Here is a 24,835-nt window from a genome sequence, read left to right on the forward strand (position 1 = left end):
AAGTTGGGCAAACTGGAAGTCCCAGAGGGTTCATGGCAGTGACAGATTCCCATCTGTTGGTGGCTAATACCCCAGCATTCTTGCCTTCATTGGGGAAAACTCTGATGTGTATCCACCCAGAGTTCCCTGGGGCATCGAGCTCTAAGCCCATAGCTTGATCATGTATATTGTATTATCTTCCTACTCTTCTGATGTTCCTTTCCTTCCTCTTCTGATGTTTCCCAGGATTACCTCTCAAATACTGAATTCTGTGACCTCTAATAACAATGCAATAAGATTCTAAGTAAAAAGTAAAAATGAAGATTTTTTTCACTTGTTCTGTCACTCAGGGAACTGAGGGAAAAAATCTAACAGTCCATGACCTTACATTTTGTGAAGTTATTTTCTCTTTGTTTACCTCATTTTCAAAACCAATTAATTGCTCATCTACATCACTGCTATTCTTTTTGCCTTAATTTAAAAATGCCATTAAAAAAAACCAGTTCTTGGTCAAAAAGATGAAAAAAATATTTAAAGCTAGGGGTTTCTGTTAATTAATATTTCCTTGCATCACTGAGCAAAATAGAATTTTCACATTTCCCCCCTAATTTGCACCCTGCAGAGTCAGAGGCCCATTCCTGCAGGCTCCTTTGCTGGAGAAGCGAGACAGTCTTCACCCCACTTGGCCTTGGTGAGAGTGAGCAGAGATGTGCAGAGTTTTTCAGAGCTGTGTTTATCATCTTCCTTTTCTCACACTGGTCTTATTCTATCTTGCTCCAGGAACAACTAAGACAATTAAACAACTAAGCAATTAGACTTTGGAAGTTATAATTAAAGAGATTTCCAGTATTCTTAGGAAACATTATAATTATAAATAAGGTAATGGTCACCAGAAAATTGACCAGTCTATGGCTGTCTGTGTGATTTTATTCTGTTAACCAAATCAACATTCTTTTACTTCCTCCCCTCATCCCCACGCCCAACACAAATGACAACTATCAAGGTAAACAACTCCAGACTAACTACCTTGCATGGCTGTACTCCAGCTAACAGGGTGCTTCCTCTCTAGCGGAGAGTGAAGCAGGAGACATTGAAAGGAGGAGCGAAGGAGTCCAGGGAACAAAAACTCTTACCAAAAACCTTGACAGTGGTGGAACTCCTCAAAATTTTGCCAGGACGGACTATAACGTGGCAAGAGAACTTCCGATTATCATCGTGGATTTGGACTGGAGAGAGGGAGAGCCTGTAGTCTGTACCTAGATTGACTCGGTCTTTAAATAATGTGGAATTGCTGATGGAATGATCTTGGGTGATAAGTGTTTCCTGAGTTCCATTATTTTCCTGGTGAGAAAAATAGTTACTAGTTATTGAGTACTCAATTGTGCCAGTTTTGGGCTAGGTATTTCACATATATTAATTCCTTCACATCTTGTAAAGATAGAGATTATGAATGAAGAATTGAAATTAAGAAACATTTAGTATGTTACTAGACAAAGTATCATTGCACTTGACTTCCAGTTAAAAACTACTGTCACCCTCTTCTAGCATGAATAGAAAATTGCTGCTCTTCTGATTAGAACTTCCCCTTTGTAACCCTCTATAAGCTGCATATCTGGGGTGGGATTTGGGGGTGCACAGCACTGGGGGCTAATGGTAGATCATAATTCTCATTTTAAGTTCAGAAATGTTAATGTTAAGAAGTGCTGAGGAAGCTGTATCAGTTTGTGTATTAAATCTTCACCTGAACTGGATGATTATACTAGTTACCCTCTTTTTCCAGCATTACTTTAGAGATGGTCTCATTTTAGCTCCTCTGAAAGCTGGGACTAGAATGAGGAAAGGAGACTCCTAGGGCACAAAGTTTAAGGAGGCACTCACTCTCAGGGTCTTATAAGTACAGGTTGGGCACCTGAAAGTGAGGGGCACAAGGCTAGAGGAATGGTTATGCCCTCATCCCCATTATTATCACTCAGTATTCTCAACTGAGTTGCTTTGGAAACATTCTGATGCATACGCATCTTCTCTAGAGATTTGAAATCAGTTGTTCTGGAGTGAGACCCAGGTTGGGGCATTTTCTTTTTTTTAATGGTCCAGGTCTAACTAAACAACAGATGAATCATAGTGCGCAGGGGCCGGGAAAAATGAAGGTAATTCAAGTGGAAAAGAGTGGATAGCAGTGCATCTGATGGGGAAGAAGTCATAAGATAAAGAAAACAAAGATCTGTGACTTGGAATCTCCAGTTTGAAAAATGAAACAAATTGAGGGTAGAAGAAATTTGGAAGCCAGGTGAGTGAGAGAATTCCGTTATGGGCTAGGAGCAGAAACACGAACGTAGATTTCTTAACTAGTTTATATATCTATTTCCAGAATATATTTAGTAAAAACTCTTACGTAACACATAATATTTTAAGTGACTATAACTAAGATTGGTATCAGATATATATACATATATATATACATATATATGTATATATATGTATATATATGTATATATATAAACTATCTGCAGAGAATTATACCCTGCTTAAGACTTACTCCAGAAGCAATGTGTATAACTTTATACCCACATAAAGGACCTACGAGTCTGTGCTGCTGTCTTCTTAATGAAGAAAGGTACAGAAAATTAAAGGGGGAGAGCTTAAATTCCGGAGACGGGGCCTCCCAAAAGAGCCCTAAGTATTGAGTGGTGACAGCAGAAAAAAGTAGAAGGCATTTCACTCAGCATCTGCTAACCTGGAGGCCAAAAATTAAGGAGGCAGGCTCCCCCTGCAGGTCCTTCAGCGCAACAAGCGGAATTTTACAGCTCCTGCGTATGCACAGGGACTGTATTTGTAAGGATCTTGGAGTTCAAAATGCTTCTTGGTCATTTAGTAAATGACTCGCCATCTGGAAGATTTCCATCTGTCACTTTGTTGTGGGAAGAAGGGCAGTCAGAGGCTGAGGTCGGAGACTGGAGAAAAAAACTGCTTTTTCCTTTATCGTGTAGCTGGGTATGACTAGCCAGGGTGGTTTAATTGATGGAGGAAACACACACACACACACACACACACACACACACACACACACACACACACACTCACACACACTCACACACACATACAAATTTATTCAAAAGTTTTTGTTTGTTTCTTTTGTTTTTCTGGGCAGTTAATTGTTGTAGAGAGGAGGGTTTGTTCATTTGTTGTGAAGGCTGGGATTCAGGTGCAAAGTGTGCCCTGTCACCTGCAACATCTGGAGATTCTGAGAGATCTAGAGCCCCAGCTATAAGGGGGCCGAGGCAAGAACCTCTATGTGAATGACTGCCTTGATGAAGCACATGGTAGGAGAGGTGGAAAAACTAGTGTAAGCAAATAGTGAAATGTCTAGAGCTGGGAGAGGGAGAAAGAATACCAATACCATGCTATGACCGCTACGAAAATTTTATATTCTTATTAGTCATAGCTTGAATTTATTTAGTACCTACTATGTTTTAGGCACCGTGCAAAGTTCTTTCAAATCTTATCTTATTTACTCCTTACAACAATTGGGAAAAAACTGAGGTTAAGGAACTTGCTCAAACATCGCACAAAGTAAGAAGTTACTTAAGCCACATCATTAAAAACAGAGATGACCAGCACCAGGGACAAGTAAGCCTCAGAGACAATGTGCAGTAATGAAAACCAAACCATCACAAAACAAATAAGAAGACGTGCTGAACTATCAGAAATGAAAAGCTTACAAGAAATTCCAGGAGGCCAGAGGCCTTTATATAACATGTAGATTATTGAGGTATTAGCAATTTGCTGATTCAAAGGGCCCTTGGGAGTATGCACCCTTTGATTCTAGGGGTCATAGAGTATACTTTAACTCCAACCTGAGAATGATGATCTTAGGGTCTGTAGGAAACAGATTGGTAAGAGGGTTTAAAAAGAGTTTTTATTCTTGCCTTTTTTATTCTTTTCTTGTTCTTCAAAGAAAAAAATTTGACAACTTTTAAAATATTAGTAAATACTTCTAAAACTTCCTGGGACTTTCAACTTGTTGAATCCTTATGATTGAATAGGAAATGTAGATTGAATTAGCCAACGTACTCTAATCCTGATACTCAATAGATGTTCAATTAATACAAATTCCCTGTCCTCCAGCCTCACTGATGATTGTCTAGCTATTTCAGGAGTAATCATTATTTGCCCGATTAAATTGAGGAATTATGGAGAGTTATAAAACTAACCCTTTGGAAATGAGTTTTTAATACATACTGAGTATAGGAATGTACTAAGTTATTTAGTTGTGTTACCTTATTTACACCTCACAAAAATGCCATGAGGTCGGTACTATAATGGTCCCTTTTTATAGAGGGAACTAAAACAGGTTAGGAAACGTATCCAAGACATGAGTTCTGAGACAAAAGGAAAAATGTGTGCCCCTATATGCACTTATCAAAATATCCTCCCATATTTTGACTAAGTAGAGGAAGTTAATAAAAACTCTCCAATTAAAACTGTAAAGAGTGACCACATAAAGTCAGTCATTACTCAATCCATTCTCTTCTGTCAACTCTCTTATCCATGTACCCATGGGAGACATGATGCCACAAAGGACCAGGGACCACAGGTTGATTGGAAAATATTGTTCCTTGAACAGCATAGCAAGCTCTCAAAACAAACCACAGCTTGCCTTTATCTAAAAATGTTAATATTTGTTCATCATTGACTTTCCCTAAATTGTGATATAAAAATATCTTATTCATATTTGTATCTTGATTATTCATTTTTTTCCCTTTGGTGCTCCCATAAATTGTACCCCCAAGTTAAAGCCCTACTCATCCTAAACCTAGCTCTTAGGTCACACAGCGAGTAATTGCAGAGCCAGGATTTGAAAACAACAATTTCCCTCCAAAATTCATGCTGTTAAAGGCTTTGCTATATATAGCCTCACAAAAGCAGTAGAATGAACAATCCTTCACTTTTCTGCTTAGAGTTTATTTGAGGAGAACAACTTCACAAGAAAAACAAATACAAAATCAGACCCATAGAAGAGAAATAAATGCATAATTAAGTTAGGTACAGGAGTTCCATAAAATAATTTGCATGATGAGGGCTGGGTGGGGTCATATAGAATCATGAAATACTGCTTCCGTATATCCCTTAAAAACCCGATAAACCTGAAAATAATTTGTGGAGACTTTCCTATTTCTGTACTAGAATGAGAATTTTCAATCCAGATAAGGGGACCTTGATACTGTTTGATTTAGTGATGTTATTTCATTTCTGGATGGCCCAAGCTCCATGTCAGAGTTGGCTGTGTTGCCCATAGCACATGCAGGTGTTGAGTGTATAGGGCTCATTCAATAAATTCTGTTAACTGTATCAATTGCTACTTCTTTATTTCCAAATAGTATCCTATCTTCACATTTCTTCCATTTATTCTCTATCCAGTTAGTGCTGTCAAAGCAGCTGCTTGCAAAGCTCGCCACATCTACTTTGCAGAACACCAGAACAATATTTTTCTAATTATCGAAACTGGTTGTCAACACTCTGTAGATTGGCTAGCACTCTAATTTTGATTATGGTAAAGACAATTAGGGTCAGCTGCCATCAACGAGAAGCTGTCAATTTTGTTTTCTGAATAGCTAGGCTTCTAGGCATGGGAAACCAGCATTGTTTGTGGCACCATTTCACTTTTTGTTTCAATATAAGACATCACAAATATTAAAAAAGAGTGTAGTGAAAAGGTACAGTTATAGATAAAATTTTATTTAATCATTTGTTTATTTGGTTTTGGAATGCTAACTTTTTTATTTTTATTTTTCGAATACTGTTGACATTCAATATTATATTAGTTTTCAGGTGTACAGCATAGTGGTTAGACATTTATATAACTTACAAAGTGACTCCCCAGATAAGTCTAGTACCCACCTAGCACCACATATAGTTATTGCAGTATTACTGACAATATTCCCTATGCTGCACTTCACATCCCTATCATGCAGGGTGTTATGTGGGGTCCCTGGTCCCGCTCCCCACACAAGAATGCAGCATATGGTGAGGCCAAAAAGGAACACCCACGGAGCCATAGATAGGGGAGTCATACCACTATATTCTCGCTGGTGGCTGGGCGAGACACAGGAAGCAGGAGCCACACTATCTGCAACCTGAGGTCCGATTCTCTGCCAACTGACCCCACTTGCTAACTGCAATCTGCCATCCCTTATCTGCCAACCAACCAACAACCAACCTCCTTGCCAGCGTAGCCATGGCAGCTACATTGGTGGCTAATGGCTAACTGGTAACAGCTGATGGCCATCTACTACCCGAGCCAGCACCTTTCCACTAAGGCTGAGAGCCTGGAAACTGCTTTCTGGGACTCTGGCCCCACGATCTCTGTGGCTATTTTGTAACTGCCATACTGTATCATTGGCAAATACTTTTTTTTATTTGGTAGGTTGTCTTTTTGTTTTGTTGATGGATTCCTTTGCTGTGCAAAAAACATTTAGTTTGATGTAGTTCCATTTGTTTATTTTTTTCTTTTGTTTCCCTTGCTCAAGGAGATATAACCCCCCCCCCCCAAAAAAAAAAAAAAAAAAAAAAGAAAATCCCATCAGGGATTAATAGCTAAAATTGATAAAGAACTCATACAACTTAACACCAAAACAACAAACAATCCAATTTAAAAAATGGGCAGAGGACTTGAATAGACATTTCTTTGAAGGATATAGAGATGGCCAAGAGACATATGAAAAAATGCTCAATGTCATGAATCATCAGAGAAATGCAAATTAAAACCACAATGAGATATCAGTTTACACCTGTCAGAGTGGTTATCATCAATAAATCATCAAATAACAAGTGTTGGTGAGGACATGGAGAAAAGGGAACCCTCGTGCACTGTTGGTGGGATTGCAAACTGGTGCAGCCACTATGGAAAACAGTATGGAGATTCCTCAAAAATTTAAAAATAGAAGTACCTTATGACCCAGGAATTCCACTTCTGGGTATTTATCCAAAGAAATCCAAAACACTAATTTGAAAAAATTTATGTGCATCCTTATGTTCACTGCAGCATTATTTACAATAGCCAAGATATGGAAACAACCAAAGTGCCCACTGATAGACGACGATTCAATAAAGAAGAGGTGATACATATATACAGTGGAATATTACTTGGCCATAAAATGAATGAAATCTTACCATTTGTGACAACATGGATGGACCTAGAGGGTATTATGTTAAGTGAAATAAGTCAGACAGAGAAAGACAAATACCATATGATCTCACTTATATGTGGAATCAAAAGAACAAAACAAACAAACAAAACAGAAATAGACTCATAGATACAGAGAACAAAATGATGATTGCCAGATGGGAGGGGGTTAGGGGTCTGAGCAAAAAAGGAGAAGGGATTAAGAAGTACAAATTGGCAGTTACAAAACAGTGCAGCATAGGGAATACTGTCAATAATATTATAATAACTATATATGGAGCCAGGTGGGTACTAGACTTATCAGGGGGATTACTTTGTAAGTTATAGTAATGTCTAACTACTATGCTGTACACCTGAAACTAATAGAATGTCAACTGTAATTGAAAAATAAAAATAAATAAAAATGAAAATAAAAAAGAAAGCATCCCAAAACCAAAATAGATAAATTTTATCTGTAAATGTATCTTTTGTATATCATAAATATTAAAGAGTATATTGAAAAGATACATTTATAGATACAAATTTAAAGAAATATAAGCATCTAGATTTTAGTTATATTCCTTTATTGCTAATATTGAACTATTTGCTGAAATATCCTCTCTTCCTTGTCACAATTTTAAAGAGAGTAATTGTGGGTTTCTCTTTATCTACCAACTTTGGGAACAAACATTTCCTCAATACCTGCCTCTCCCCCTCACCCCCCCATTACCAACTTGTACTCACAGGTCCCAGGGTCTTGGTGTAGTGCATGTCTGTCTTTGCTGGCCAACAGTTCTTTAATTATCCAGCTCAAATGTTATCTCTGAAAGAAGCTTTCCCAGTCCATCTAGTTAGAATCAAGCTATTTTCCCTGTATTTTTTGCATTTTTATCAAAATTGTATTTCATGGTAGGAAATATGTCCAATATAGTTTGTATCCCTGTAGGACCTAGCACTTAAAACAGATTCACATATGCTTATTGGATTGAAGTGAAATTTATACCGTGGGAAATCAGGACAATAGTTGGGAATGAAAACAGAATATTAGAGTGTATACGGAAGCTCCCAGAATAAACCGACCAGAATATGAATTTCCCTCATGACTATTGTATATTTGTTCCAAGGACATAAAATGGGGAAAATATCACTTGTCCTTTATCTACCAGCTACATCCCATCTAAACCTACACATATTTTATGATTTCTTACACATCACCCCATCATTCACATGGACCCTCAGTGTCCACAGAAGGTTTAACCCTTTGTATTTACTTAGTTACCTCTCATGCTAGCTCAATGTTGGACACAAAATGCAAAGGATCCATTCCATGAACATATTTAACACAGCCTTACTATGGGATCAGATACACATACCAAATAATTTTTTAATGATAACTAAGAACCCCAATAATAACCTTTTCCATGAAGATCATAACTGAATTAATTAGATTTTATAAAATTCCACATATAAGAAGATGCGCCTTTTGTTTTCCAGTGACCTAGATTAAAATAATTTTAGTTCATAAAATTGTTTCCAAGATTTAACACACACTTGAAGTGGGAGTGTGTGTAGCTTCCCAGAGTTACTGTGTTTGGCATAAGGGGTTTCTGCCCTCCTGAGCTCATCTTCCCCATATCTACTTCTTAAACTTTTTCTAAAAGGCCACGTTATATCTTGCTTGTGAGAACAACTGACTTATCATTGTGATTACTATTGCCAGTTTAACACGAGATTAAGGAACTAAAATGGAATTACAAGGGATATTTATGTCCTCTGAAGACCTATCACAATCATGACACCAAGAGCTGCAGTTTATTCCTTAATAAGAGGAAATAAAATAATTTCATATCAGACTTACTGAATCCCACAGCTGCAGACACTGTGGAGTACGGATGTAAATCAGAGGAGCAAATAGATTTTGACATTTAAAAAGGGACTGCACAGTAGGAATTTAATCAGCACATTTGCCAATATAATACTCCCTTTGAGGAGAGGTTTCTTTCAAAAAGATTCCTGAAGTTGTCTGTATCATGATGCATTCTTTAAAGTGACAGCATGCTTTGAGGTTCTAGCAGAGGTTTAGGACTCACTCTGTGTGTGTGACCTTAGGTGCATTCTTTGCCCCTCATTTATCCAAAATGTCCTGGCAGGATCCAGAGATGATGTCTATTTATCCTTCTTAGTTTTCTTAAAGAAAACTACTAGATAAGGATACCTTATCAGTCATCTAGTCACTGATAATGAGCTGCTACACATTAACCTGTCGAACAGCCAGCATCAATTTAGTGCCCATCAGTTTAATATGAGGTCAATGAATAGGACTGTGGAGGAAGGAGACAAAGAGAAACAGACCCATTCAACATTTATTGAGTGCCTATGTTCTAGGCACTATACAAAATGCTAGAGAGGTTTGAAGTGAGTGATAACGTCCTGGAGAATCTCAGAGTCACACTAAAGACATAGGCCAAGTGAAGGCTTTACATTTGCTTGGAAAAACGGATTACACACTCTTAAGATCAACTTACTAGCCTGCAAAATCTCTACAGTAAAGCTTTGTTAAATTTTATTATTATTTATTATTCCCATTGATAGCTGAATTTATGATAATTAGGGTGGAAACTTTTTACCTATTGGTCAAAAATATTAAAAATGTAAGGAAAGTATAGAAAGTGCATTTCCATTACTGTAATGTTTAGTGGGTTTCTGTCCTCCTGAGGTCATCCCCACTGCTTTTTTTTCTTTTTCTAAGAACCACATTGTGTCACAGTTGCTAAGAACAACTAATACACTAATGAGAGACTTAATGCCCAGGAAGCCTTACGTTTTAGAAGCCAAACCCTATAAAAGGAAAAGAGTGTTTTCTGACAGATGACAAAGAGACATTGTAGAACATATGACAGTTTGAGAAAGTTATTTTAGAATATTTTTTCCTTTTATTCTACTGACTGTACAAAAAATTATATAGACAGGGAAAAATTATCAGTAGGTTGTATTCTAAGGCCTACTTGCAAGTCAGTTATTTTGGATTTGCCACATCCCCAGAGAAATATTTTTATATGAAGGATCTAGTTTGCGAGACAGTCTAAAAAATATAAGTAATTTGTAATATGACTGATAAATCATGCAAATACAGTATTTTGCAAACTATCAGTTGCCACATTCATGGTGATCTATGAGTTCTGTAGAATTTTAAAATTTTGTGTTTTTATGGTGATGATTTTAAAAAATTAATAGAGTCATATTCTGGATCACCTAAGTGGATACCCTCATAATTCTCAAAACTGTGTTTATGATTATTTCTATAATTGTGTTAGTCTTGTGTTATCATCGATTTAATAGTATTAGAGATCTGCTATATACAGATGGTGCCAAAAAAAAGTATACACATTTTAAGAAAGGAAAAAACTTTATTAAAACTGTAATGCTCAATATATACTGAAAATAAAAGATGAATACAAGTCATGTGTATGTAACTTTTTGGCACCCCTAGTATATTGGCTAATACCTGTCTACCATTTGGTTAGCTTGCCTTGGAAAATTTCTCATAAAAATCCAAATTTTTCAATTTATTTTTAAAGTCAGAAAACGTAGCAACTATGGGCCTGCCACTCCCTGTCGCAATAAGATAGCTGAGCAGTGGCTATTTGTAATAAAGGTCCTGCTTCTCTCAGGTAAATTTTTCACCCATCTTTTATAAGCATTAAGGTTTGTGTTTTCTGTTCTAAAGCAATGTTGTGTATTTCCCAGGATGCATTAGTAAGGGTTCTGGAAAAAGGGGGTCTATCCCTTGGCAGATGTTGTGTATAACACAGATATTTGTGAGTAGGGATTTCTGCTGGACGTGGCTCCTCTCCAGGGAACCATCACACTCTTTTCTGTAGTCATGGTTTGGTATATATTAGGTTGGTGCAAAAGTAATTATGGTTTTGCAATTATTTTTAACCTTTTAAACCACAATTACTTTTGCATCAACCTAATAGCTTGAAATAGAAACTAACCTTTAGAAACGATTTCTAAATTAGTGCATTTGTAGACCCAGAAACTTGCTGAGTTAGAAGGAATCCTAGTGCCCCCCCCACCATTCCCCAACCTTCCACATAATGCCTGCCTCTTGTCCAGTATGCTGCTTTCCCTGTTGATATTTGTTATTCATTTTTACTGCATTAATATTTAAAGATGATTGAAGTTACTCACTGAAAAGGGCAACACTTACCACCAACCATGAAAAGGTGAACTCAGATGAAATTTCTGAGGAGATATTTTGAAAACATGGTATTTCCAGAGTCCGATTTACCTCTGTTTCTATTGTATTGTTGCTTGTCCATTCATCTGGTATAACTGTGACAAAACACAAGGTAGAAAAGACACGGATCTGTGATTGGTTTATAAAGTGCTTTTTATCGAAGAAATGAGAACAGTTTTAGTATAAAGATTAATCTGTCCTTAGGATATACCTGTGAAGTAAAGAGGCAAAATTCCAGTACAGTCGTCATTGTATAAATTGCACAACAGAGCCACCGAGAAGCACAGAGCTGATTATCACTGAAAAATTAGAGGGAATCTATCCTAACAGAATCCAGCTCACAGATTGGCATGTTGCTCTGCTTTATCCCCAAATTGGTGCTTTAGTCTTCAGATCGTACTTCCTTAATCAGATCAAATATAAAACTTTACGACCTAGGCTCTAATAGTCCATTTTGAAATTTCAATACACTTAGTATTTTTTAAGTCTGTGAACCTAAAACAGAAAAATTGAGTGGAAAGTACAAAGAGTTCCCATATACCCTTTTCCCCCATGCATGTACAATCTCCCCCACAATTAACATCCTTAACCACGCTGGTACATTTGTTACAATCGATGAACCGACACTGACATATCATTAGCACCCAAAGTGCTTTGTTTATTTACATTAGGGTTCACTCTTAGTGCTATACATTCTATGAGTTTTGACAAATGTATAATGATGTGTCCATCATTGTGGCATCATACAGAACAAATTCACTGTCCTAAAATTCATCTGTGCTCTGCCTATTCATCCCTCCATCCCACCAAACTCTTGGTGACCACTGATTTTTTTACTGTCTTCATAATTGTCTTTATAGAGCTTATAAATAGTACTCCATAGAAGGAATGATACAAAATATATATAAGGAAATTCTGAGGAATTAATGAATTATTTTCATTTTTAAAATGATATGAGATAAATATGTTTTATAGTATCTTTTTTGGGAAAAATTTATATATACATGTATGTACATATGTGTATATATATGTATATATGTACATATATACATATAAAATTTATATACATGTATGTATATATACATACAATATATATTTATATATACATATACGAATATATACATACATATACAACATACATACATATTTATATATTCATATATGCATACATGTATATATAAATTTATATGTGTATGTATATATATATTTATATATAAATATATGTACATACATACATATATATGCATTTGTGACTAAACTGTAACATCAAAGAATAATTTATAAATGAAAACAACTCTATTATCCTAATATCCTGAAAATTTTATTTTCATCTTTTCTATATCTATAAAATCTTGTTTGTATGCATTTTTTCCTCATATTTTGCAATCCTATTAACCGACAAATGTTATCTATATTTTTACTTAAAAGTGTTTTGTATGATTCTTAAACTATTCATGGTGGACATTTTTAGAGATTTTATGTCATTCCATCATGTATACCCATCGTGATTTGTTTAGTCAGATCCAATTATTGAATCATTACCCTCTTTTAGTTTGGGTTTTTACTTTATTTAAACTATTACAATCTATATAGCAAAGATCAGCCTTATACTAATAGCTTTCTTCTGACCATTCAGCTCCATAAGAAAAATTCCCAGAAGTACGATTAATGGATCATGCGGTATGAACATTCCTATTATTATCTACTATGCATATATAAGTGGAGCATTCCTCAGCTTGAGAATGCTGTATCTAGCCTTTAGAACTTTATTATATTTTCATCTCTCATCAGATAGCTATCCTCTTTACTGATAAGTCTTTCCTCCTCCTTTCCTTAATTGAAACCAGGCCTTCCTATTAGGGCACATCTTCCCTGCATCATTCTCAAATAGTGGTTGTTTATTTTCTTGTACCCTTATTCCCTCATGATCAGGAGGTGGTGTCAGTGCCTTGTTCTCTATTGTATTGCTTCCAAATATCACTCCATCCCCATAAAAACAAACAACAACAACAACAACAACAACACTGACCTTTATGGTTAAAGGCATTTAACTATAACAGTACTTCCAAATGGAGTTATTTATTTACCACCATCACATTTTTTCCCTATATTTGCATACCACCATTACTACTATTTAATTTTATACTTGAAATTATTGTAATTGTTTTAGCTACATAAATTTATTTTAAACAGAGACTTATCTAGGCACTAATATTTGTGAAGTCCATGAATTCCACTTGGTATGTTAATTATATTTTAAAGTACATTACATAAATACGTAAGTATTACAGTTTTGTAAAGTTTGTCCAGATTCTGGGGTTGTCATAAAAGAATGAAAAATCTATCAAAAACAGTAACTTAAAAATGTAATATCAGAAATTAAGAACTAATCTGATGGGATTGAAAATTTATTGGACATCACAAAAGATAGATTAATGAGTTGGAAAAGAGGTCAATAAGAAATTTCTCAAGTGAACCAAAGAAAAGAAAAAAAAGTAGAAATATATAGAAAGAAGCATTAAGGATATTAAAAAACCTAAATTTAGGTACTTTTTTTTACACTTGAAATCTAACATCACAAATGTAAATGTTAATTAAAAAACATGCAAGTATTAGAAATAACATGACTAGATTTCTATATAATCCAGAAAAAGAGGAAACTTTTCCTAACTATGACTCAGAACCAACAAGGAAAAAGAGTGATACATTTTATTTCACAAAAGTAAGGATTATTCTGCACTGAAAACAGTATCATAAGAAACTAAGGATAGATCACAAATCGGGAAGTATTTGCAACTTACATCATAAAACGTTAATAGCTTATATTATTTAATATGGGGCATTTTCAGCACGATAAGGATAATAACCATAATGAATTGAAACTCATTAATATGTTTAAATTCATGTGAATTCATGATGCTTTACACAAAATACTTATTGTCACCTAAGGATGAGAGTGAACCAATTCATTTTTAAAACGGGTAAATAAAGGGAAGGCATCAAGTATCAATTCTGCTTTTATTTTACAAACTGTATATCTAATAAATAATTTTTTGATGAGAGAAAGTTTCTCTTCATAGAAATACTTCAGCTAATAAATGAAGGAATAATAGAATTAGAACATCAGTATTTGGCAACCCATAATGAATTAATGGATCTAGCCAATACGCAGCAGTAGCTGTTTACAACACATGGCCAGACCTGTGCTTCTGATATAAGTATGCAACATCATCTGTGAAGTACTCTTGACATAAAAACAAAAAAATAACAACAAAAACCTTAATGTGATCAAATCTTTGTATGTAACTAAACGGTGAAAGAGGAATATGGAAATACCATTGGAATGCAAGAGCAAAATCCAGGCTACAGGACAAATAATCAAATTTACTCAACAATTACATTGCAAAAGAAAAATAAGAAATCTAAGATGACCTTCAGATTAAATGAGCGCTATCAAACGATCACAAAAAATTGAGTTAATTTGGATCTGAACTTAAATAAAATGTAAAAATTAAAATTACGAGACTGACTGGATATTCGATGACATTAAGGACATACTAGTTTTATTAGTTCTGGGAGTAGTTTTACGGCAGCATATTTTTTGCAACATCCTTATCTTTTAAAGGTTCATTCTAAAATTAATAGGATGTCAGATTTTCTTCAAAATAATCTGGGTGGGGGGAGGAATTGGTAGGATTTAAATGAAATGAGATTGCCTATGAGTTGACAATTGTTGAAGTTGTATGTTCAGCACATGAGAGCTCACAATACTATTCTATATAATTTTGTATATGTTTGAAATTTCCACAGTTAAAGGTTTTTAGTTTTTTCATGAATCATCTAAAACTATTTTCATGAATCACCTAAAACACAATTTGAGAAATACAATTCCTGTCTTCCCCAATTCATTGCTATTACCCTCTAATCCAGAGGTTGTACAACTGTGGCCTGTGGGCCAAATTTGGCTTGCTGCCTGATTTTGGAAATAAAGTTCTATTGGAATACAGCCAGCCCCATTCACTTACATGTTGTCTATAGGTGCTTCCAAATGCTATGAAGGCAAAGTTGAATAGTTGTGACAGATACTGTATGGATTACAAACCTAAAGTATTTGCTATCTGGCCCTTCAGAGAAAAAGTTTGAAGATTTAGCTCTAATCTCCCAATCATCATCCATTATTCTTCTTTTTAAAATATTTTTTCTATTTTTTAATTACAGTTAACATATAATATTATATTAGTTTCAGGTGTATAACACAATGATTAAATTTTTATATAATTTACAAAGAGGTAACCCCAATAAATTTAGTACCCATCTGGCACCGTACATAGTTATTACAGTATTATTGACCATATTCCTTACGCTATTCTTTACATTCCCTTGACTATTTTGTAACTACCAATTTGTAACTCTTAATCCCTTTTTCTTTTTTACCCATCCTCTCAACTCCCCTCCCATATGGCAACCATCAAAATGTTCTCTGTATCTATGAGTATGTATCTGTTCTGTTTGTTCATTTATTTTGTTCTTTAAATTCCACATATATGTGAAATCATATGGAACTTGTCTTTCTCTGTCTATCTTACTCCACTCGGCACAATACTCTCTAGGTCCATCCATGTTGTTGTAGATGGCAAGAGTTCATTCTTTTTCATGGTTGAGAATATTTCGTCATCTCTTTATTCATTCACCATTGATGGAGATCCAGGTTGCCTCCATATCTTGGCTATTGTAAACAATGCTGCAATGAACATATGAATGCACATGTCCCTTCAAAGTAATGTTTTGGATTTGTTTGGATAAATATCCAGAAGTGGGATTACTGGGTCCTTCTTTGTCTCTTGTTATAGCCTTTGTTTTAAAGTCTATTTTGTCTGATGTAACTTCAGTTTTTTGTTTTCATTTCCATTTTCATGAAATATCTTTTTCCATCCCTTTACTTTCTGTGTGTGTCTTTTGATATGAAGTGAGTGTCTTGTATACAGCATATGTAAGGGTTTTTGTACTCTTTTTCATTGAGCCACACTATCTCTTTTGATTGGAGCACTTAATTCATTTACATTGAAAGTAATTGTTAATAGGTATGTAGCTATTGCCATTTTATTATTCATATGTTCGATTTCTTTTTTCTTCTTCTTTTTAAAGAAGTCCCTTTAACATTTCTTGTAATACTGAAATGTTTGGTGGTGATGAACTCCTTTAGCTTTTTCTTGTCTGGGAAGCTCTTTATCTGTCCTTGGATTCTAACTGATAGCTTTGCTGGGTAGAGTAATCTTGGGCGTAGGTCCTGGATTTTAATTACTTTGAATATTTTGTGCCAATCCCTTCTGGCCTGCAAAGTTTCTGTTGAGAAATCAGCTGACAATCTTATGAGAGCTCCGTTGTAGGTAACTAACTGCTTTTCTCTTGCTTCTTTTAAGATTCTCTCTTTGTCTTTAAACTTTGCCATTTTAATTATGATGTGTCTTGGTGTGGGCCTCTTTGAGTTCATTTTGTTTGGCACTCTCTGTGCTTCCTGGGCTTGTATGTCTATTTTATTTGCCAGGTTTGGGAAGTTTTCTGTCATTATTTCTTCAAATAAGTTTTCAATTCTTTGCTCTCTCTCTTTTCTTTCTGGTACCCCAATGATGTGAAAGTTGCTATGCTTAATGTTGTCCCAGAGTCCCCTTAAACAATTCTTTTGGGGGGGGATTCCTTTTTCTTTTTGCTGTTCTGATTGGATGTTATCTGCTACGTTATCTTCCAAATTGCTGATTTGATCCTCTCCTTCATCTAATCTACTGTTGATTCCCTCTAATGTATTCTTCATTTCAGTTATTGTATCCTTTATTTCAGTTATTGTATTCTTTGCTTCTGACCGGTCCTTTTTTATGTTTTTTACCTCAATTTTTATGTTTCCTATCTTTTTGTTGACATTCTCCCTGAGATCACAGAGCATCCTTATAACCAGTGTTTTGAACTCTGTATCTGGTAAATTGCTTGTCTCCATTTTGTGTAGTTCTTTTTCTGGAGCTTTGTTCTGTTCTTTCATTTGGAATATGTTTATCTTCTCCTTTTCACTGCCTCCCTATGTTTATTGCTATGTATTGGTAGAGCTGATATGTCTCCAGGTCTTACTAGGGTTGTCTTATCTAGCAGGCATCCTGTGGGGCCCAGGGGCACAGTCTCCCAGGTCACCTGAGCTGGGTACTCCAGATGCATCCCTCGTGTGGGTTGTGTATGCTCTACTATTGTAGTTGAGCCTTGGTTGCTGTTTGCACATCAATGGGAGAGATTGACCCTCAGGCAGATTGGTTGTGAGGACTGGCTGTGATTACAGTGGAGGAGCTGTTGTGCAGGGGCTGAACCTATGGAGCAGGATTTGCTTTAGCAGGGCTCTGGTGCCTGCCCAATCTGCTCTTTGGATGTGTCATTTGTGGAGGTAGTTGGGTGGTTCTCCAGTATGGTCTGAAGCTGGCCATTGGGTGTGCTGGTTTTGGAACCTCTTGGAAGGGGGTCTGTTGCAAGCCAGAGTCAGTTACTGCCTGTGCCCTACCCTGAGGTTACTTGGTATGAACTACAAAGTGATCTGCAGATGGTTGCCACTTGTGCTGGAGTTGGAGGTGCCTGAATGAGGCTAAGCTGTAAACTGAGGTAACTACTGCTATTGCCAGGCTTGGGGCTGCTTAGCAAGAGGTATGGGGCACACCGAGGCCAGATGCTGCTTGTTTAGGGTTTGTGAACCTTTGAGAGATTTTAGGAAAGTCTGCAACATGAGCCAAGACAAGCAGTTTATATGGAAAAGCCATTGGAAGTGGCTTGGGTGGGCCCACAAATTGCTTGGAGTGGGATTTCACAGAATCACCAGTGTAAATGAATGATGTTAGCTACGTTGATGGAGACCCAAATATGGCAGCTGCCTGCCTTTGTACACTGGGAGGGGACAAGACTTGACAAAGCAACAATGGCTTCTCTCAGCACTTCTCTGGAAGGAAGCTGCCCCTCTAGCTCTTACCCTGAAGCCAGACAATTCAGTTCCTCCCTGTAAGTCCCTGGCACCTTTTGAGCTGCTGCCCCAGCACTGGAGCTCAGAGTGAGTGAGTTTGTCAGTAAGTCTATTCATGTGGTCTCCAGCTGTCCTCTCACTCAGCCACAATCTCTGTTGCTTTTCAAAGCCATAAATTGTAGGGACATCTCCTCTTGGCACTGGAACTTTGGGCTGGGGAGCCCTGTATGGGCTTGGACTCCTTGCTCTTCAGGGGGGACCACCACAGCCAAGATATCCCTCCCAATTTTTAACTGTCACACGTGGATGTGTGACCAGCCTGTTCTATATTTCTGGCCCTTCTACCAGTCTTGAGGTGGCTTCTTTTTCATATCATTAGTTATAAGACTTCTGTTCAGTTAGACTTCAGGCAGTTTTCCATGATGGTTGTTCTGTAGTTTAGTTGTAATTTTGCTGTGGTCATGAGAGGAGGCAAGCACGGTGTTTACCTACTCCGTCATCTTGACTGGAAGCCTCCATTATCCATTATTCTTTTAAGAGGTTGATATCTGGATTGCAATCTCCTTATTCAGCCTAAACTCTGATATAATCCTGTGATTTCGGTGGCCATACAGATGACCTATCCAATACCTGGTCTCTCAGTTTTTCCCACTGTCCTCTCCACTGTTGTGTCCATTTCATTTCAGCCATTAATTCTCACAATCACATCTTGGACCTATCACCATGCATACTTGCTCCACCTACAAAGATAACTAATTCAAACCTACAAACACATTTTCTTCTAGTTGGTTTGTGCATCTACACCTATCTCACCATCCCATCTCGATTAGTCCCACTTCTCTACTTTCTTCTATTCTTGCTAATACCCCCAATTTTTTTGTTCATTGTTTTTGTTTGTTTGTTTGTTTTTTCAACCAATCTAAAGAGAATCCAACTGTGGTGGATTCCAACTATTTACTTTTTAATGCCCAGACCCATACCCAAGGACTGCTGGAAAAAGTCACAGTGCAAATTATTTTTCCTAGACTTTCATACCATACCCAAATAAATGTTCAACACTGACCAAAAATCCAAATACCTTTACCTAATGTACTAATTTCCCTCTATCCATAGAAGCTATTTCAAACCTTCTCCAATCTCTTTTTTCAGAAGCCTCGTCCCTTACCTGAAGATGACTTTGTTTCCCATTTTAGAGAAGATATAGAAGATGGCATCTCTTTCAGTATATGCACTCACCCTATTTTCTCTCTTTTCTGTTCCAGTAAAAACCAACCAACCAACCAACCAACCAACCAACCAACCAACCAACCAACCAAATAAACAAGCAAACAAACTGTCCTTTTTTCCATTTCAGGATCATCCTACCACTAGTGTTATAGATGTCATTGGCCCCATCTTCTCAGAAACTTAATTTATTTACTTTACCTTATTTATGGTGTATTTAACTACTTTGTTTCAACTGTATCCTGCCCAATGGCTTTGAAGCATAATCAAGTGTCTTGCATTAATTAAAACCCCCACCCCCACTCCCACCCCCACATCCCCACCTCCACACCAATGAAAACCCCCATTTGAGCACTCATATCCTTCACATTACTACTGACAAATTTCTTAGAAGTTGTGTCAACATTTGCTGTCTTCATTTCTTTTACTCCTATTCATGCCTCTTTTACCTCATCTGAATTCCAAATCTATAATCTACAAAAACAGCTCTTGAGGTGATCAATAAATTACACATTTTTAAGTACAATCCAATACAATTTTATCCACTCAGAACATCAGAATCAATGGCTACACCTTTTATGAAATACTATTATCATTCTAGGTTTTTGTGATCTAAACCTCTCCTGATTTTACTCTTGTCTCTTTAGTTACTGTTGTGTACTCTTTAAACATTCATTTTTCACCATCCATCACCATAGACTCTGTTGAAGGGCCACACTGATTTTCTCACTTAATTTTTCACTCCCTAGATAATTCCTTTCACTCCCAGAACTTCAGTTAGGACCCACAGTCATATGGCTCACCAATTTGTATCCTCAGCATAAACCTCTCTCCTAGATCAGGAATTGTACATATAGCTGTTCACCTGACATCTCCTGTATGTTTCAACTTCATGTCTAACTCAACATGCATAAAGTCAAATTCAAAATAATCCCTGCATGATCTGATGATCTCTAGTGTTTCCTAATACAATGATTAATTCCTCCATTTTTTTCTGTTCCACGTATTTGAAACCAAAGCATCATCATCGACACGCTTTTTATTCCTCACTCCACATATGCAATCTGCCACTAAATTCTGTTGGCTGAATTTCTTAAACATGTTTACAATCTGAACATTCCTCTCCATCTACCTCACTGCCATTTTTCTCAATCTTACAGGTATCTTTCACCTAATTTCTGCCATTGTCCTCTAACTGATCTACACTATCACCTGCGTTCTCCTCCAATCTATTCTCTATACCGTAGCCACAATAAACTTTTTAAAATGCAAAACAAAACAAAAATAAATAAAAACTACTTTTCAATTAGTTTCCACAGTTTTTAGGACAAAAATAAAACTTAAGCAGCTTAATCAATTTCTCTAGACTCATCTTAACTGCTTCCCTTTTATAAAAACCTTAATACCTTTTATAATTCCCCACAGTCACAGTATCGTCCTCCTAGAACTGAGTGTTTGCACATTCTATTCTCTTTAAAGCTTGTTCCCCACCTTCACCTGGTTTATGCCTGCTCAATCATCACTTCTCCAGGAAACCGCTCTTGATTTTTCTATTATGCTCTCTCTTATTGAAGAGATTTCCACTTCTCACTGCTGGCAATTTGACATTTGTTTGTTTATTTGATTAATGTCTGTCTCCTCCCATTGGACTTCCTGATACCTGGGGGCAGAGTCATGTCTGTATTGCATACCACAGTATCCCTCATGCCTAGCACTATCAACACTTAAAAATATTTGAATAAAGACTAAATATAATAATGTAAGAAGAGCCAGCATTTAAGTTTAAGAACATACTATGCTATAAAAACAGATATATCGATCAGTGGAAGAGAATAGTAAACCCAGAAATAAACCCACACATCCATGATCAATTAATTTATGACAATGGAGCCAAGAATACTCAATGTGGAAAAGACAGCTTTTTTTCAATCAATGGTGTTGGGAAACCTGAATAGTAAAAGAATGAAACTGAAACCCACACAAAAATCAACACAAGATGGATTAAAAACTTGAACATAAGATCGAAAACCATAAAACTCCTAGATGAAAATATAGGAATAAAAATTGGTTTTGGCAATGATTTTTTTTTTTTTTTTTTGATTTGACACCAAAAGCAAAGGTAACAAAAAGAAAAATCAACAAGTGGGACTACATCAAACTATAAAACTTCTGCACAGCAAAGAAAATCATCAACAAAATGGAGAGGCAACCTATTAAATGGGAGAAAATATTTGCAAATCATATATCTGATAGGGGGTTAATATTCAAAATATATAAAGAACTCATATAATTCAATAACAAAACAGCAAACAATCTGATTAAAAAATGTGCAAAGGAACTGAATAGATTTAGTTCAAAGAAGACATACAAATGGCCAACAAATATATGAAAAGATGCTCAACATCACTAATTATCATGGAAATGCAAATCAAAACCACAATGAGATATCACCTCATACTTGTTAGAATGGCTAGTATCAAAAAGACAAGAGATAACATGCATTGGTGAGGATGTGGAGAAAATGCAGCACTTGTGCACTGTTATGGGAATATAAATTAGTACAGCTGCTATGGAAAAACAGTATGGAAGTTTCTCAAAAATTTAAAAACAGAACTACCATATGATCCAGGAATTCCATGTCTGGATATATATCTGAAGGAAATTAAATTACTATCTCAAAAATATCTGCATCCCCATATTCATTGCAGCATTATTTATAATAGCCAAGATATGGAAACAACCTAAGTTTCCATCAATGAATAAATGGATAAAGAAAATGTCCTAATATTCAATGAAAGATTTTTCAGCCATAAAAAAGGAAATCCTGCCATTGAAGACAGCATGGATAGACCTTGAAGGCATTATGCTAAGTGAAATAAGTAAGATGCAAAAAGACAAATACTGTATGATCTCACCTATATGCGGAATCTAAAAACACAAAATAAAACTGAACTCATAGATACAAAGGACAGATTGGCAGTTGCCAGAGATAGGAGCTGGGAGATTGGGAAAATGGGTAAAGGTAGCCAAAAGGTACAAACTTACAGTTATAAGATAAATAATTCTGGGGATCTAATGTACAGCATGGTGACTAAAGGTAAAAGTCCCCTAAGGCTTTTGTTGTAATCTGGGAAATTAAAGCCACATTGTACTCTTATAATTAATCTTAATAACTACAAATTTTAAAACGCATCTAAACCTTACAATCTGAAGCACTGTGGAATCCAGTAGCATTCAAATTAAGGAAACCTCGATTACAATAACCCAAGACTTAATTCAGAGAACTTTCTTACAATAACTCAAAAGCTCGTAACCTAACTGGAAACACTGTCAAGTGAAAAATGAATAAGAAGCAAACACCAAACTGTTTATTATATTTCTACCCTCATCCACAGCCTCGGAGCACTAACTCACACACAGAAACAAAATATTATGAAATGAAGAAAGAACTCTTCAGGGGAGACGATTTAGACAGACGCTGTAGAGTGAGCAGACATGGGAGGAGAATAAATCAAATGATGACAGAAAGGAAACAGGAAGTGGTCCCAACTGCCTCTGGTTTCTCAGCATTTTCATATTTAGATTCTTATATGCCACTTCAATTTGCATTTATATATATATCATAAATATTTGCACTTTATGTATCTTTTGCTTACACAACTAGCTTGTAAACTTGAAGATCTCACAAGGATGTAAGAGGGAAATGGCACAAGTAAGAAGTGAGAAAAGAAAAAAAGAATAAAGAAGAAAAAGATGTGTCATTGTACGGGGACTTGACAGGGCTTTTGAAAGGCAACTGACTCATCTGAGTGAAGTATCTACCCTTTAGCTCTATGCCAGGCTTTACATTTTTGGTCACTCCGTGGTGAAGGATTTTTGTCCAATTCTTTCTTGCTCTTTTCTATTTTGCTCCCTTTTGTACCCAAATAGGCGATACCAGAATCATTTCCGTAACACTAAGGCTATTGCTTTTCATCTGCTGCAACTAAGGAGAAGCAATGCTATAATCAGAAGATTGGGAATTTTCCAACCACACAGGATACAAACATGGCTTCTGTCTCTCCATTGATTTGCAATTTTTAGTGGCTACAACATGGGACTTTGGGTTGCCTTTTATTTTAAGAAACACACTTTCCTTAAAGGCAAAGCCACTTTTTTTTTTTTTTTTTTTGGATAACATACTACCTCTTCTCTACTGCTGTCTTCATGTTGAAGACATACCCTAATTCACATAGGATATGTATCTTATTTCCTATAGGGTACATTAACCCATGTTGCCAGTTCTCGACAGAGTAAACGTTAGGTCCTCAGATATGTCATAGTATAGTTTACACATCTAGGCAGAAGATACAAAATCTGTCTAAAGTCAAGGTCAATATGTACTTTTGCTTTGTATGGCAAATGTCTTGGGTTCCAAATTAGGCAACTATAGAAAGAGAGGGAGGAGGACTCATTTTCAATAAGAAGTGAGAAACAGAATTCACTCATTACTATATTACTATTTTTAATGAAAACTACCATTTACCAAACTCTTATCCTTTGGCAGCAACTATGCTAAGTGCTTCATACAAGTTATCTCATTTAATCATCAAAATAATGGTATATATGGAGGTACTATATTATCTATATTTTTATATTTGTTATATAAGAATACAAAAGCTTAGAGACTTAAAATAACTTGGCAAAGATTTTACATACATACATATATATATATATATATATATATATATATATATATATATATATATATGATGACAAAGCCAACATTCAAAGCCAACATTCAAATCTGGGCTACTACTCCAAAGTTGTGTAGCTAAACATTGTTTTATACAGCTCTCCTTGTTTTCCTTCATTCAACCCCATCCTACTCTATCCCCAACTAAACTCAAGTTTTGTTTTGTTTTGTCTTTGTTTTTGTTTTCCTAGAAAACAGCAATGGGACTAGGGCATTGTAAGGTGGTTGTGGAGGAGTTCCTGTTCTATGGGTGGACTGTTCCAATACCATGGTCTTATCGCTTGATAAGAAATGGAGAGGAGACCACCAAATTCAATAACCTAGAAGAAATGGACATATTCTTAGAAACATATAGCCTTCCTAGGCTGAATCACAAAGAACTGGAAAATCAAAATGGACTGATCAACAGTAAGGAAAATGACTCAAGGAAATTGAGTCATCTGAAACCTTCCCAAAAGCAAAAATCCAGGACCAGATGGCTTCATGAGTGAATTCTACCAAATATTC

At 36.0% G+C, this 24,835-nt stretch overlaps 1 protein-coding gene across 2 annotated transcripts in view; it reads right to left on the reverse strand.

The window, feature by feature from the left end:
- The window catches only part of CD96 (CD96 molecule), a 90,381-nt gene that overhangs the window by 58,738 nt on the left and 6,808 nt on the right, over positions 1-24,835 (reverse strand). Inside the window, exons 3-4 of one of the 2 annotated variants that reach the window (XM_019715190.3) lie at positions 11,355-11,479; positions 1,113-1,320 (exon numbers count right to left, since the gene is read on the reverse strand). In XM_019715190.3, coding sequence (XP_019570749.3) covers positions 1,113-1,320; positions 11,355-11,479 — 333 coding nt within the window. The remainder of the gene's footprint in view (positions 1-1,112; positions 1,321-11,354; positions 11,480-24,835) is intronic. The other variant, XM_074332170.2, reaches the window with a different exon arrangement.

The sequence above is a fragment of the Rhinolophus sinicus genome, chromosome 17 (genome assembly GCF_057876585.1).
Source record: "Rhinolophus sinicus isolate RSI-liver-muscle chromosome 17, RSI-T2T, whole genome shotgun sequence".
Lineage (NCBI taxonomy): Eukaryota > Metazoa > Chordata > Mammalia > Chiroptera > Rhinolophidae > Rhinolophus > Rhinolophus sinicus.